Source organism: Caretta caretta, chromosome 3, assembly GCF_965140235.1.
Source record: "Caretta caretta isolate rCarCar2 chromosome 3, rCarCar1.hap1, whole genome shotgun sequence".
Lineage (NCBI taxonomy): Eukaryota > Metazoa > Chordata > Testudines > Cheloniidae > Caretta > Caretta caretta.
The window spans coordinates 198,961,284-198,976,871 of NC_134208.1; the positions used below are offsets into that span (position 1 = coordinate 198,961,284).

A 15,588-nucleotide genomic window follows, 5' to 3' on the forward strand; every position below is an offset into this window, starting at 1 on the left:
TATAAATAATATTAGTGACATTGGGGTATACTTACAACCAATGTCACCTTTGCTGAACAAATTTAACATCTACAGAAAAAAGCTAGTTTGTTACTAATTAGTTTATAAGCTTGAATTGAAAATATCATGTATAAACAGAAAGAAGGACAACCCAAAGATTAGCATGCAATGTGTGGTTCATTACGTCCAGCAAATCAAGAAAGAATATACCTTCAGAGAAACAACTGAGAAGTGGTAAGGCAAAGGAGAAAAGATGGACTGTTAAGCAGAGAAAAAAAAATCATTCCAGGATCCTGCAGGCTTTACTCTTGTGAACAAGGTGTGTAGTAATGGGCCCATGCTTATCACACAACTTTAGGCCTAATTTTTCCAAAGTAGTAATTTTGGGCATCTCCATTTTTGAGTGTCCAACCTAAGGAGACATCTTAAGATGCCTGATTTTCAGTGAACTTTGAGTCCCCTCACCACCTCTGAAATTCAGGCAATTTTAAAGGAGTTACAATTTCGGCATAAAAAAAATGGAGGCATCAGAAATCACTAGCCCCTTTTGAAAATATTGACCTTGGAGCATAAGTTGTTCAGGGTAGGGCTTGTGCCTTCTTTTGCATTTATCCACTGTGATACTGTGGGTGACACTAGAAACAAATAATACATAAATAATTGTTCTGCACAAGTTAATGGAAGCAGTTGGGTGGTAAACCTGGTGAAAAAAGAAATAAAATGTGTCCATCAGGCTGTCTCTTAGTAAACTGAATTTAAATTTTAAAAGAAAGACAAAATTACTCATAAGATTCTTAATGAACTCCAAGGAACTTCATAAGAGTTATCTGACAAGCAGAAAGAAGTCTTAAAAAGAATCTTTAGTTAAATATAGAAGTCTACCATTGAAATAATATTGTACATTTCGTGATGTTGTGTTTTAAAAAAATAGTTATGTGAATAATTGTTGTCTGGCATCTTTCATATCTCTTCATTCTGTCATAAAAACCATACACAGGAGATTTAAAATTGGAATCTAAGGACAATCATCAGTTTGGCTCTAAAAAGCCCAATTATACTTAGATAATCTGGTCAGATGACTGATTTAAAATGTGGTTGTCTCTTATGGCACAAAAGTAGCTGGCAGTGATGCAAAGCCACCGGCACTTGAACCAAAGGACAAGCTTGCAAACATGTTTATCAAAAACTTGGTCCGTTAACTCTTCAAAAGAATTATTTAAAAAGTTTTTTCTAATAGATCATTAGAAAACTTAGGAAGATGAGACCAGGGTTCTTCACACAATCTAATTACAATTAGTTCAATGCTGGAAAGATTTTAGAAAAGAAATCTAGATTTTAGAACAGGTAACATTTTCAGAGACCCAAGGCATTTCATGGTGGTGTAAAAATGTCACATGAAAGACGAAGCACTTGGAACTGAATTTCACTGCAAGCAGATCTACAAAAAGGACTTTTCCATTATTGCAGCTTTGCTCGAAGAAACTTGGAGAGCCTAAGCCCACAGTGTACAGTGAAGCTGAGCTGGAATAAACAGAACCTTACTGAGAGGAGAATCACCTGTACCCAGGAAAACAGGAGCAAGCTGAGAGTTCTTTACTTTTTTTACTACCCCGATAGTTCAGGTACATGACCACTGTCATGCATTGGAATTCTGAGGATAAATTTTTCCCATTTTAGCCTTCTGAGCAGTAATGCAGCTAACCTTGTTGCCTGCAGCACAAGGGTGTTTATAGGAAACCGTCTTTCCATTGGAGACCATATTCCCTGTGTTCAGCAGGGATCCACATTTACTTCCCACCCTGATAGACTCTTGTCCAAGGCAGTATGTATTCTGGTTGGATAAAGAGAAGTCTGGAGCCAGGATGCTGCTTGTTTGTTTGCTGTGAGACCTAGTAAACTGAACAATGCTAGTGACTCCTGTACCATTTGGGTGGCCCAGTCCTGAGATTGGCCAAATAAACTAGTCAGCTAGAGAAGGAATCTCACAAACCCATTTGAGAGAGTGTCACTGCATGACCAACATGACCTTTACCAACATTCTCAGGTCAGATTCCAGGCTGAATGGAGAAGAGCTTATAAGAAAGACCATATGTTCAGCACAAGCCCTAGGTACTTTTAGAGAGAGTAAGTGATGAGGATTTGTAACTGGGTGTCCTTAGGTCCACCAATACCAGGACCTTGATTTATGATGGCTCTGAAGGGTTCCATTTTGAAGTTTTACTAACCAATTTCCTCACTTCCTTTCAAGTTTATTTTAGATTCCAGAGCAGTGCCTGCCTTTTAGGAGCAAGTGTCTTTCACCTTCTGGGTTAAGAAACAAAAATGACATCAAGATGTGGTAGCAAAGGTCACATTTCTGAGTGTGGCTTTGAGTCAAGCAGGAACTGAATTGGAAAAGCAGCGATGGTTGCTCTGAAAAGCGAGAAGAATCCCAGCTGGGGACTGGTCATCATCCTGTCTGCCAGACTGAGCTAAGAGGACAAGCTACATTCTGTGGTTCCACAGTAATAGGATACCAACTTCTGAAGTGCAGTCCAGCTGAATAAATACTGATGAAAGTCAACAACTAAAACTTTTCTACAATAACCATTTCTCTAGAAACCTGACTGAAATTTGAGTATTTGTACTGACTTTTATCAAATGGGAATAAATACTTAGGCGATAATATAGTAATCTCACCTTTTGTCCATCAATCACTATTGAGGGATTACCTTGGGCAGGGCACGAGGTGCTATAGTAATACAAATAATAAAATCAAATTTGGTGCATCACAAACTGCCTCAAAGAAATAGAAACAGATTAACTTGACTGGAAAATTATTAGACAACACTTCATTGTAGGTTTACATTCTGATCTGTATTTGAACTAAAAATCTGTTCATGTTTCTAACTCCCTCTCAATGTAGTTTTGAAGCACTTTCTCACGTGAGAATCCACTCTTCATGGATCAGGAATGACGGTTGCTTACACTGTTCAGGTTGCGAAAACAAATCACTCTGAGTCTGAAAAGCAACAGCAATCTTTTTTACTGAATCCTTCCCTTTCCAATTGCATATGTAGGCTGTGATCATCAGGTCCTTTAAACTCTAGCCAGGAAAGATTAATAGCTATCCATACAGCTACTGTATTGTGAAATTTCTAGCTTGGAGCCTCTCCCCCTACCCCTCCTGCAGAAAACAGAGTGAGCAAGAGAAATGCTGAAATTTAACCCTGCATAATTTTTTCAACTGTTAACTCTTATAAGCTCTTAGGGCTACAGTAATACATGAAAAGCAAAATGATGTCATGTATTAAAAGGGAAAAAATATTGTGTTTCTGAACAACATTAGAAGCCACTCTGTCATTCACTACACAAGCTTTTGCCTCACTAACTCACAATTTTAAAAGTTCACACCAAAGTACAACAACAAAAAGAAAAGATTAGAAATAAAGTATTATTCTCCTGCACTATTCTCACAGATATGGGGTGAACAGCTGAGATAAAAATGTCTGAACATAAATTTTATTTACTAAGTAATTACAATTGCTACAGTTTCTTGAATGTTTTATCTGATATTTATCCATGGGCCACAGATGTTCCTTGAAATAACTTAAAGATACATCAAGTGTAGCAGTTCAACTTCAGATACCCCAACTTTAGTTTTTGAATGGCTCTAAGGTGTAGCCCAAACAGAGCACAGCACAGCAGCCTATGCTTCAGGTAACAATGGTGACAGTTACGAGGTCCATATATGAAAGGAATGGTCACAACCTCCTGGCTGTATGTAAAGGATAAAAAGCTCATCTGGTTCTCTTTCCATTCAGGTAGTTTTACATTTGGAACTTATTGTACATAAACAAGATGATCTGTGTTGATTGTGGTTATTGGCATTACTGAATATTATTTTTGTTCAGAGCATACATAGTGTTTTTGAGAAAAAGGAGCATGTTAAACAAAGACTTACCCCCTCCACCTCCAAGAAGACTGGAATTAGCTAGGAAAAGCAAAAGGAGAATAATTAGAATTAAATTTAAATATGAAATGGTACAGAAGGTGAAAGTATTTATTTATAAGGTATACATTTATATTTATAGTGTAAAATTGTTGAAACTGATTATTCATATTAGAGAATGTACATTCTATTAAAACAAAAACAATTCGAGTTACTGTTTTTCATTCAAACCATTCCATTTTTATCTGTTTGTCCAAAGACATTATTGGTTCACATTTAAAAAAAAAATATTTACCTAAATTATTCTCAAAACCTTTATTTGTAAAATACCATGCAACACTTCTGGGCCTGTAGATTAAATTAATTAAAAACAATGTATGAAAATTGTAATACTTTTAAACTGCATAAACTTCTGAAACTGTATAACTGTCCATGCAATATTCCTTTGTGACAACCAAATAAAGGCGCAAAACCCCTTGTCAGTTTAGAGATCAGCAAATGGGCTTTGGTGCCCTCTGTGATTAGTTCTCCTGGGTCTCTATGACATGGGGCCTTTGTGGATGAAAATCAGTAAAGAGCAAATTATCCTCTAATCAGACATCTGTAAAAACCACAGTGAATGAAATGCTAGTCCCATTACAATCCATGGGAGTTTTCACATCGATTTCAATGGGGTAAGGATTTCACTCAGTATATTTACATGCTGCTCTACTGTATCTATTCATCTGTCTGTCCAAGTCATAAAGGGTAAATTTTGCACAGCAGTAATTTGCAGAATAAGGCTATTCAAGACAGCTGTTCAAATTAAGCTGGTGTGGCTGCAGCCACTCATTGTCCCTCCACAACTTGGGCATAAGAATGGGGAAATGGTAAGCCTATAAGCTTGCCCCCTTCAGTGAAGTACTCATCCTACAATTGTATGGGAAATGCAAGTTCCCTCAGCACAAACATTTGGATGAAAAGCTGGAAATAAAGGTTCAAACTCTACTTAATTAGTTAAGCAACAGGAAGAGGTACAAGCACTTCTCTCCAACCTTCATACCTTACTGATGAGCAAAGGAGGAGCGAGACTGTAAAACATTCCTTCCTCCAGAACCTAAGGGCTTATCTACACAGGGATATTCAGGAAAGTTAATCTGAATTAATTTTTATATGAATTTAAAGTGGATTAGTTAAACTACATTAAAACCATACAGAGAAACTCTGATTCAGAATTAAAGTGGCCTTAATTTGGCTTAGTTTAATTCACTTCCAAAGTGAAGCTGCTTTTCACACAGTTTCTTTGGGAGTGAATTAAGATAAACTGAATTAAGGCCACTTTGGGGATTTATCTACATGGCCCTGCAGTGCAGATTACAGGGGTGTGAGCTGCTGCAGCACACACTGATGTGGTGCGCTGTAACTGCCCCATATAGACCCTGCTAGTGCAAACTAAAAGATACCTTGTTTGTGTTAATATAGTCCCATTTTAACATGAACTAGGTATCTTTTAATTTACACTACCGGGGTCTACATGGGACAGTTACAGCGCAACACATTAGTGTGTGCTACAATTCATATCCCTCTAATCCACATTGTGGGACCATGTAGACAAGCCCTAATTCTGAATTAGTGTCTCCACCCAGGGATTTATTGCAGTTTAGCTAATCTATTTTATATTCACACCTTTAGTTAATTTTCCTGAATGCCCCTATATAGATAAACCCTAAGGCTATGGGGAAGTATATAATATATGTTGTATTGCATGCATCTCTTTCTAGTATCTGAGCTTTCCTATTTGAAAGGAACAATTCCTATAGGAATAGTCCCCATGACTACGGGACTAGTAGGAATAATCTAGGATCACCAAAATGATTAATTGTGACAAAGTACAAATCCATATGGTAGGTTTTGTTGATGGTTTATTTTAACCATCTAAAGAAATCATATTGTACACTGTCTATTTAGTTTGCTTTTTCATTACTTCTTTTCTTTTTGGGGGTACATCTCTTACGTTCTCTTTCAGTCATACCATCAGCTCTTCCTGACACTACAGAAGCTGTGCCACAATTGCCAAGCTACGTTTTCCATAAAATAGTGTATTTAGTAACTAACACAAATTCCTTTTTTTTAAAAAAAAGGAAAAATGTCCTGTTATTGTTATTTACTGTTATTGTACCACAGCAAGCATCCTTTGGACTCGTGGGTATCATTTGAAAAATACTAGCAGGTAACAGAACTGTAGCCCTATACAAGTTTCTTTGCAAAGATAAAATGATATATATTGCAAAGATTAGCAGGAGGCTTTGATCCATATATTTTTACCACCTCCTATGTTCACTGAATTTCAATACAATATCGAAGAAGAGCACACGACTTAAATAATTCCATGAAATGCAAACAGCTGATGTATCCTTTACTTTAGCAGTTTCCAAACTACTTGAATAGTCAATATCAACTCTCACTGCAATAACATTAATCAACACATGTATAAGCTGAAACTAGCACAATTGTAAAATCAGACAAGCTGAAAAAAGGAGAAAAGCCCCTAACGCTATCGTCCTGCAACACAGGATTATTCTCTGAAGTGTATTAGAGCGCTTTGTCCATTCTAGTTTTAATGAACTCAAGTTCCGGGGCTTCAAACACTTCTCTTGGGAGACTTGCCCAAGATCTTATAGACCTCACTGTTAGAAAGTTTCTTAGGATATTCAGCTAACATTTTCTTCTGCAAAACCACATCCTCCATCTGCTTAGATCACATTAAATTCCCTCCTTCCTTGACAATTTTCAACTTATTAAAACATAGCACACTAGTTAGCATTATAAAAATTCAATAGTAAAAACATTTTAAACAAAGATTTTGGCCACAATGTATCACAATCAACTACAACTATTAGAATTACTGTAGTAACTTATTAACATTGTTTTATTTTACTGTCTTTGCCCTTCAGACCGACAGCACCTTAAGGACTCTTGCCCCAGACAGAACGCTCACATTTTGCCGCTCTTCCTGCCTTTTCCAACCCACAAAACCACCATGCCCTGCATGAGACTTGGAGACATTCCTGTCACACACACACAGAAGGTCACTGAGCCTAGGAGCTACTAGTACACACAACCATCATCTGCAGTCAGATATTGATCCAGCCTGGGCCAGCAGCCGTGATTCTTGTCCTCATCCTCCGCCCTAGTCTACAGCTGAGCACAGGATTCTAACCAGACCTGGGGAGAACAAGAAAGAGTCTGCTTTTGAGACGAGAGAGAGAGAGAGGATAGGGTGAGAAGGTATATGGGAAACTATGAGAAGAGACAGTGAGAGCTAGGGACTTCCTGTCCCCCAATCCCTCCCAAAGCTACCCTTCAGAGACCACTTCCCTGACCCTTGCTAAAATTGCTCTCTGCAATCTCCAGCCCACAGCAAGTTCCCCAATTTTCACTTTCAAAATCTGGTTATAATGCACCCCTAGAAACATGCCTTTAAATGTATGCCTATTTATATCAAACCAAGTGACAGCACACAAATTGCCTGAAGAAGAGCTCTGCGTGGCTCAAAAGCTTGTCTCTCTCACCAACTAAAGTTGGTCCAATAAAAGATATTATCTCACCCATCTTGTCTCTCTAGCACACAATTCAGGCAGCTTGTACTGTAGGCACTTATTTGTAAAAATGTCAACAATTTACACATGCTGGTAAAACATGATCCTGCATTCCTTACTGGCAAACTCCCATTGAAGTCAGTTGGGGTTTGCCTGGATAGAGGCTGCAGATTTTGGTCCTGAAGAGGTAATATAACTTTCAGGTCCTGAGTTTTAGATTTGGTACCATCACGTCAGAAGTAAAAAGAGAGTTTCCTAGACTCAGATTAATCCCTAAGGAATAATCCTTCACATAAAAAACCATGAGTCTGCCCATTGGGTTTCGGACCAAGCCCCAGCGAGGTGCTTAAGTAATGGACTTTGAAATTTATGGGAGTTGAATATGCTCAGCACCTCACAGGACTGTGCCTTTATTCCGTGCTCAAGAAATAAATGATCAGCAGTTACAGGACAACTGAAGAAGTCCCATTAGTGTATACCTGTTCTGACCAATGCAATCGGCCTTCACGCTAAACACCAGCATTCCTCCCAAAACACAGAAGTGCAAATAATTTGGAGGAAACTATTTAAGCAAGTTTAGTCTCTTTCTGGTTGTGGATTATCAGCAACGAGATCTTACGTTGTCAAAATATATTAATTATTCAAATGTATACATTAATATATTTTACAAATATGGATGGAACTTAACATTCTAAATTTGATCTGCCTTACTTAGGGAAGTCACATGGCATTGTTTGTGCTCACTGACTGAATACGCACAGAACTTCTGCAACAAATCCTGAAATTCCCTTCAAATTTTTCACTTTCTATGAACATTTTGGACCTCTTGAATGCTTGTGGAAAGTAAATTTTAAAAAAAGTTAATTCGGATGAAGCAAATGAATTTAAAAATCTGAGTATTCACAAAAATTCTTTTAATATTGCAGACAGAACAATTAAAAAGTGAAAAAAGCTGATTTTTTAAATGGATGTTTACTGACAGTGAAGCTTTTATCATCTGCTGTCAATTCAGTTGAGTTTAGTAATGATAAATTACTAGAATAACATGGGGTGTGTGTGGAGGTAGGTAGAATACTCTGACAAAATTTTAAAAATAATTTCTTTTGGGACCATCTCTTTGCAAAGGATTAACGGCACTGGTAACAAATTGACATCTGTCAGCATAACAAAAAACATACTTTTAAAAGTTGATTTGATATTATCGGACTTAGCAGATGTTTGATCTTGTTTTCATATAAAAACTTAAATACTTGAGTTGATAGATACTTTTTTAATTGTGAAATTTATTTAAGGAGATATCTTTATACTTGATGATAGTGTGAGATGCAAGATGTTCTATCTCCAGAGACACCATTTTTATTCCATTAATAAGACTTCATAGAAGACTGCTGGTGAGCAGGGTAACAGTAATTTATGAAACAGGCAGCCACATTTCCTCGTACACATTTTGTGAAACATCCTTTCCTGCCACTGTATTTTGTTTGATCTTGTCATAAATATAAAGGGAAGGGTAAACCCCTTTGAAATCCCTCCTGGCCAGGGGAAAGCTCCTCTCACCTGTAAAGGGTTAAGAAGCTAAAGGTAACCGCGCTGGTACCTGACCAAAAATGACCAATGAGGAGACAAGATACTTTCAAAAGCTAGGAGGAGGGAGAGAAACAAAGGGTCTGTGTGTCTGTCTTATGCTGGGTTTTCTGCCGGGGATAGACCAGGAATGGAGTCTTAGAACTTTTAGTAAGTAATCTAGCTAGGTATGTGTTAGATTATGATTTCTTTAAATGGCTGAGAAAAGAATTGTACTGAATAGAATAACTATTTCTGTCTGTGTATCTTTTTTGTAACTTAAGGTTTTGCCTAAAGGGGTTCTCTATGTTTTTGAATCTAATTAGCCTGTAAGATATCTACCATCATGATTTTATAGGGGGGATTTCTTTATTTCTATTTACTTCTATTTTTATTAAAAGTCTTCTTGTAAGAAACTGAATGCTTTTTCATTGTTCTCAGATCCAAGGGTTTGGGTCTGTGGTCACCTATGCAAATTGGTGAGGCTTTTTATCCAACATTTCCCAGGAAAGGGGGGGTGCAAGTTTTGGGAGGATTGTTCATTGTTCTTAAGATCCAAGGGTCTGGGTCTGTGGTCACCTAGGCAAATTGGTGAGGCTTTTTACCAAACCTTGTCCAGGAAGTGGGGTGCAAGGTTTTGGGAAGTATTTTGGGGGGAAAGACGCATCCAAACAGCTCTTCCCCAGTAACCAGTAATAGTTTGGTGATGGTAGCAGCCAATCCAAGGACGACGGGTGGAATATTTTGTACCTTGGGGAAGTTTTGACCTAAGCTGGTAAAGATAAGCTTAGGAGGTTTTTCATGCAGGTCCCCACATCTGTACCCTAGAGTTCAGAGTGGGGGAGGAACCTTGACAGATCTGTTCTCAAAAAAAGCTGGAGAGAACAAAGTAGAACTGTGAGCAAGCAACTTTGCCTTACACACACTCAAATGTTTTTGGCCAGGTGGTACAATAAAAACCTAAGTAATTCTGAAATATATTTGATAAATAATATACAGCTGACTATGGATTAGCACTATTATAGTGCAACTTTACAGGAAATGCTTTCCATACCAATCCATTATAACCAAGAGGGGGGAAAATAAAGTTTCAGTAGTAGACTCTGGATCAGATTTACACAAAGGTATTTAAGTGCCTAATATAGATAGGCGCTGTAAGTCAATGGGAGTTAGGTGCCTAGCTGACTTACGTGCTTTTGTAAATCCCACACTAGGCACTTAACACCCATTGACTTACAGCGCCTAACTCACTTAAGCACTTGCGTTAATCGCACTAGGCACCTCTCTCTCTCTTTAGGAACCTATACCCCATATGTGAATATGGCCCTCAAAGTTACTGAATGTGCACAGCTCTGCATTGTGGCTGGTGCCTCCAGCGTTCCAAAGTGCAGCGTATTTCTTCTGTGTGATCTTGACTAAGTCACTTCGGACTGTGCTTTTGTTTTCTCATCTGTTAAAGGAGGGATACTACTAATCATCTCACAATTATTAATAAATAGATATCCGAATTTTTACTGCTTATCCAAAGGTTTTGAGATTCCTCAGTCATTACTAAGGCTACGATTTAGTCATGGAGGTTGCGGAAGTCACGGATTCCGTGACTTCAGCTTGCAGTCGTCGGGAGCTGCAGGGTCCACTGCCGTCCACGGGGCAGGGAGCTGCGGGGTACCCCTACCACCTCTGGCAGCCCCCCAGAGCTCCTAGCCACCACGGGCATTGGGGAACCCCCAGAGCTCCTGGCCCACCACAGTAACCCCCAACGTCCCGGCCACCGGGAGAATCCCTGAGCTCCCAGCTACCACAAGCCCCTGGAGCTGCAGGCAGCAGGGGTAACCCACAGCTCCCAGCCCATGTGGGCAGCAGAAGAACCCCCAAGATCCCAGCTACCAGGGGCCACTGGACCTGCAGCCAGCTCCCGGCTGACACAGGAGGCGCCCGGCCCCCACAGGCACCTTGGGCCACCCAGAGCTGCAGGCAGTAGGGGTAATCCGCAGCCCCCAGCTGCTGTCGGCAGCTCCTCGCCCTTGCACAGCTGCCCCGCTTCAGGTGGTGTGGGGATCCACAGATCCCCATTTTGTCCCAGATATTTTTAGTAAAAGTCACAGACAGGTCACAGCTTCTCTGAATGTTTCTTTTTTGCCTATGACATGTCTGTGACTTTTACTAAAAAGATCCAAGACAAAATTTTAGCCTTAGTCATTACTACTGTTATTTTTGTGATGCTTTCATAAGGTCAGCGCATACATGCTTGTACAGTGCTAGGCACTGGTCTCAGTTTGGAACAGCTAAGCATTACTTTTAATACAAATAATAAATAACTTGCTTGGGGCTCTGCCCCAAGCTAATTCCAGTCAGACCTTTAAACCACACCACATCACCACATATGTGAGGTCACTCATTGCTTTAAGGATTGGTCTCAACTTTTTCCCCCAAACAGAATGATTTTGGGGACACTGCCACCACTGATGAAGCTATTCACACCTATAGCTGCAACCTCTCGAGCTGTTAACACCTCTTATTCACTGCACTTTAATTTGGGGGTGGTTAAATACATTTTTGTATTATAGCAGAGCAGCACTTCAGCTTTAGTTAAAGTTGAGAGTCACTTACTGTTTAAAATTTCTTTCCACAGATTTAAATATGCCCATCTGAGTTAAATAAATGCTCTGGATGATTTGTTCATCTACTTGGGAAAACTACCTTCTGAAGTCTGCTGTTTGAATAGCTTAACCTATTTTTAAAATACAAATAATTGAGAGCAGAACATATTCCATATACACTCCTCCAGGCCTAGCAGGACCAAGGGTTTAAGCCTTCTACACGTGTTAGAAATCCAAGTCTCCCTCTCTTTCTGTCAGAAATACAAGAGAAGGGCCTCAGCCCTCAATATTGGGAAAGATGTTCGCTATACCCTATTACTGTTTGTAAAAAGTGCCCTAAGATTTATAGTTATCTCCTAGAAAAGAGATTTCTTCAAGCATGACCTGATGAGTCCAAAAATCTGGCAGTCTGTTTTCCTGAGATTTGCATTAACTATGGGAGTAGAATGGGAGATAAACTTGATTTTTTTCTACACATCACTTCCCCCCCCCCCCCCCCCCAGATTCTAAAGGCATAATCTACACATCAGTTTATCTATTCTGGTTTAAGTTTAATAATATCTACTGGGATGTCTTGTAAGTATTATGCATTTAAAAGAGTATTCTCTATCTGGACTAAGTGGGCATGGCTTGATGGGCCTATGTTAGTTCCACATGCAAAACATGGTGACTTATCAAGTGAGTCCAATCATCCTAAATTTTCTAGGGTGGCACAGAGCAGATTTTAACCTACGTTTCCTGTCTTTTCACATAAAATGGGTGTTAGCTCAGATTTCAAGCTTCTTTAGGAGGTTCTGTAGTTTGATGAGACAAAAACATCTTTTTTAAAACACTGCCGTATAGTAAAGAGTTTTTTCAGGCATAGTTGTGGCTGACAAAAGGATTGTCTTTATCATACTGTGCATCAAACAATAATTGACATAAATTTTCTAAGTCTCCTACTTTCACTTCATTACCAGCTTCATTCACAATGTGCTTTTACGCAAGAGAAGCGCCCAAATAATGGCATACATTACAGTCTTGAAGCTCAGTAATTGTAAGGAAGGACTAACTGAAATCTGATGTCAAGAATAAAAGTCAAAACACACAAAATACTATGCGAGTATTATACGTAGACAACACAGCAGTCATCACAAGTGACAGCTGTGGAAACAATATACAGACAAGAACACACCCATCAATTTGGCACAGCCTAGTGTTTACACTATGCTAGATAAACACCTTCCAAATAGAATAAGTAAAATGCCCAAGGTTCTGCCTCACATTGTAATCCAATTTGAAGTAGAGCAAAAGAAATTTAACAGTAGATTAAACTGTCTAACATGTAGTAACTAACCATAAACAATAGTTTGGGTTAAAGTATGTACTGAACATTTCCATATATACTGAATAACCAGAAATGGTGGGGACTGCTGCTACTGGGATCTGAGCCACGTGGTACTTTGAGCCTTCACGTTACCACGGTTACTTCACAGTGTGAAAAATAATCAACCATAGCAAAAAGTGTAACTTAAAAATCATGTAAACTTGTTTTCAAGAAAGATGTTGATACGGGTCTTGGAAATCATCAGCCCCAATCATCCTACAGAACACACAGGAGTCGATAGGGAAAGATTTGAAATGGGAGAGAGGCGAGGCAAGAGCGATCAGAATGGCTGGTACGTATCAATATGTATAATATTTCCCTGCTTTACAGGTCACTCCATAGATTATGATGGCATGCAGTTTATGTGCAACTTGAGTTTTATACTCATTTCAATGTTAATGGCAAACATATAAGAAATGCAAAATCTCATTGTGACAGACACACAAACAAGCTACAACACAGACTTAAGGGTTATACGCAAGGATCCAGATTTAGATTTCATCCATTTTGTGTGGCAATTCATGTTTTGTTCAATCATTCAAGGCCTTCTAGGTCAACCACGAGGCAATTTTAAAAGTCATCTGTGCTGAAATAGAAAGCAAACCAAGAATTTTCAAGATAGAAGAAAGAGGACAATGTGTTATGTGTACCAGAGAATTTTTGACACTGTACTTTGGATCACTTGTATGTTTTGTTAAGATACTGATATAGCTATCAAAAAACTATAGCAATCTCATCCATTGTTGAGGATTTTGACAACGGTTTTTAAACTGGCATGCAATGAGTTAAGAGTTAGAGTTCTACCTGGAGTTACAAAAATATCATCAAAAGAAATGTCTGAATTATTCTTACAAATATAAGATATTTTTATATTAGGCAAAGATATAAGACCCTGACAACTGGAATGTGAAGGAATCTTCCACTTTTATAATCAAGACCTAGCTTTTAAAAACTACAAGTTATTCACTCCTGAATCTCACAAAATCTACTTCACTTACAAACACATTCCTGTGTTTTATTTTTCTGTTATGTAAGTCTGTAAACTAGAGTATAAGACCTGGTTACTATTTCACTTTCAATAGTCTAGAGACAGAGGCGTAATCTTTGATTTCAAGAAAAGGAACATCTGTATTAACAAATGCCTTCCAAATATTTAATTAAAAAATCAGTTCTATCTTGTGAAGGAAGAACAAAACACTCTAAAAGGTATTTTCAACAGCCAAGCAATAATGGGCAACATTCAGATGTCCCGTTTAGCAAACAATTTGTGTTTTAAGAAATTGAAGCCTACAGTTGAAGGGAAGATATCTAACTTTTAAAGTGGCTTTGCTACAACTTCGCAAGTAGGAACAATATGTTGTTGCAGTGTTTTACGAGCCACCGGAGAGGGAGATTTTTGATAATGAATAACCATCTCCTCCAAGTAGATAGACCCCAGGTGTAAGGCCTTATGAGCCTAACAGTAAAATGCTTGAAAACTGACCAAACAGCAAATAATTAGCATCTTCTGTATATTACAGTTTCTACAGTCATTTCACCTATCTTTTCTTTATAGAACCTAAAACTGGACATAATTCTCATAAAAGACCATGTAAGTTTGTTTGTGGAAGAACTGCAGGATCTGGCTTATACTTAGGGTGCACACATTGATTACATAGGAAATAACACGTGAGTTAACCAGAGCATTAGAGAACAGAATTAGATGAGTTAATTGGTTACAAAGCCCAGTCTTGCCCTATGAGGAACCTGAAGAACCTTCTGTGGAATGGGTGAATGTCTATATGAAAGTAAGCGTCTTTCATGTTCAGAGTCATGAACCTTGTGCCCTCTACCAGAGAGGGAATTATTGATGCCAATATAACCAAGCAAAAATTTTAAATTTTCAGAGAACGTATTTAATTGGCATAGGTTGATTCGCACAGATCTCCATCCACTGGATTTTTTGGGAACCAAGAAATGTGGGAGTAAACCCCTTTCCTTGATGTAGAGGGGGAACTGGTTTTATGGCCCCTTTCTGAAGGAGAGAATTTACCTCTAGATGAAGAATATCCTTGTGAGAGTGACCCTGAGAAGGGGCCAGAAGAAGATTTGTGGTGGGGAGATGAGATAAACTTGATTATGTAGCCATGGTGAATGAGGTCTCGTACCTATTTGTATGTTGTTATTGCCCCCCAGTTGTGAGCAAAGTGGGTAAGGTGGCCACCAAAGTTTTTTTTGCGTCAGCAGACAATAAGGCCTGGCATCAATATCTGTAGGCAGTACTCCAGCATACCATCAAATTAACCCCTGGGGTTGGGTAGTGATCATACAGGTAGAAGCAGCATACTTGAGCCTTTGAACCTTTTGTTTTTTGTGTAGGAGTTCATAAGGGCACTGATAATAAAATGCCTGAAAGGGAGGTCTGGGCCTATAGGATTGCTTATGATGTTTCCTCTTTCGGGGCTGGAGTGTAAATGCCCAGGGAATGGAAGATTATCCCAGAGTATTTAAGAGAGTGTAGAGATTCAGTCTTTTAATTAACGAGGTTAGACTTAGACTTAAAGGAAAGAT

The 15,588-nt window shown here is 38.7% G+C and overlaps 1 protein-coding gene across 5 annotated transcripts in view; it reads right to left on the reverse strand.

Annotated features, from left to right (window-relative positions):
- The window catches only part of MACROD2 (mono-ADP ribosylhydrolase 2), a 1,333,204-nt gene that overhangs the window by 1,000,776 nt on the left and 316,840 nt on the right, over positions 1–15,588 (reverse strand). For 4 of the 5 annotated variants that reach the window (XM_048842624.2, XM_048842625.2, XM_048842621.2 and 1 more), the window contains one exon: positions 3,944–3,973. The exons of the other annotated variant lie outside the window; for it this stretch is intronic. In XM_048842624.2, coding sequence (XP_048698581.2) covers positions 3,944–3,973 — 30 coding nt within the window. The remainder of the gene's footprint in view (positions 1–3,943; positions 3,974–15,588) is intronic. 5 annotated transcript variants of the gene reach the window in all.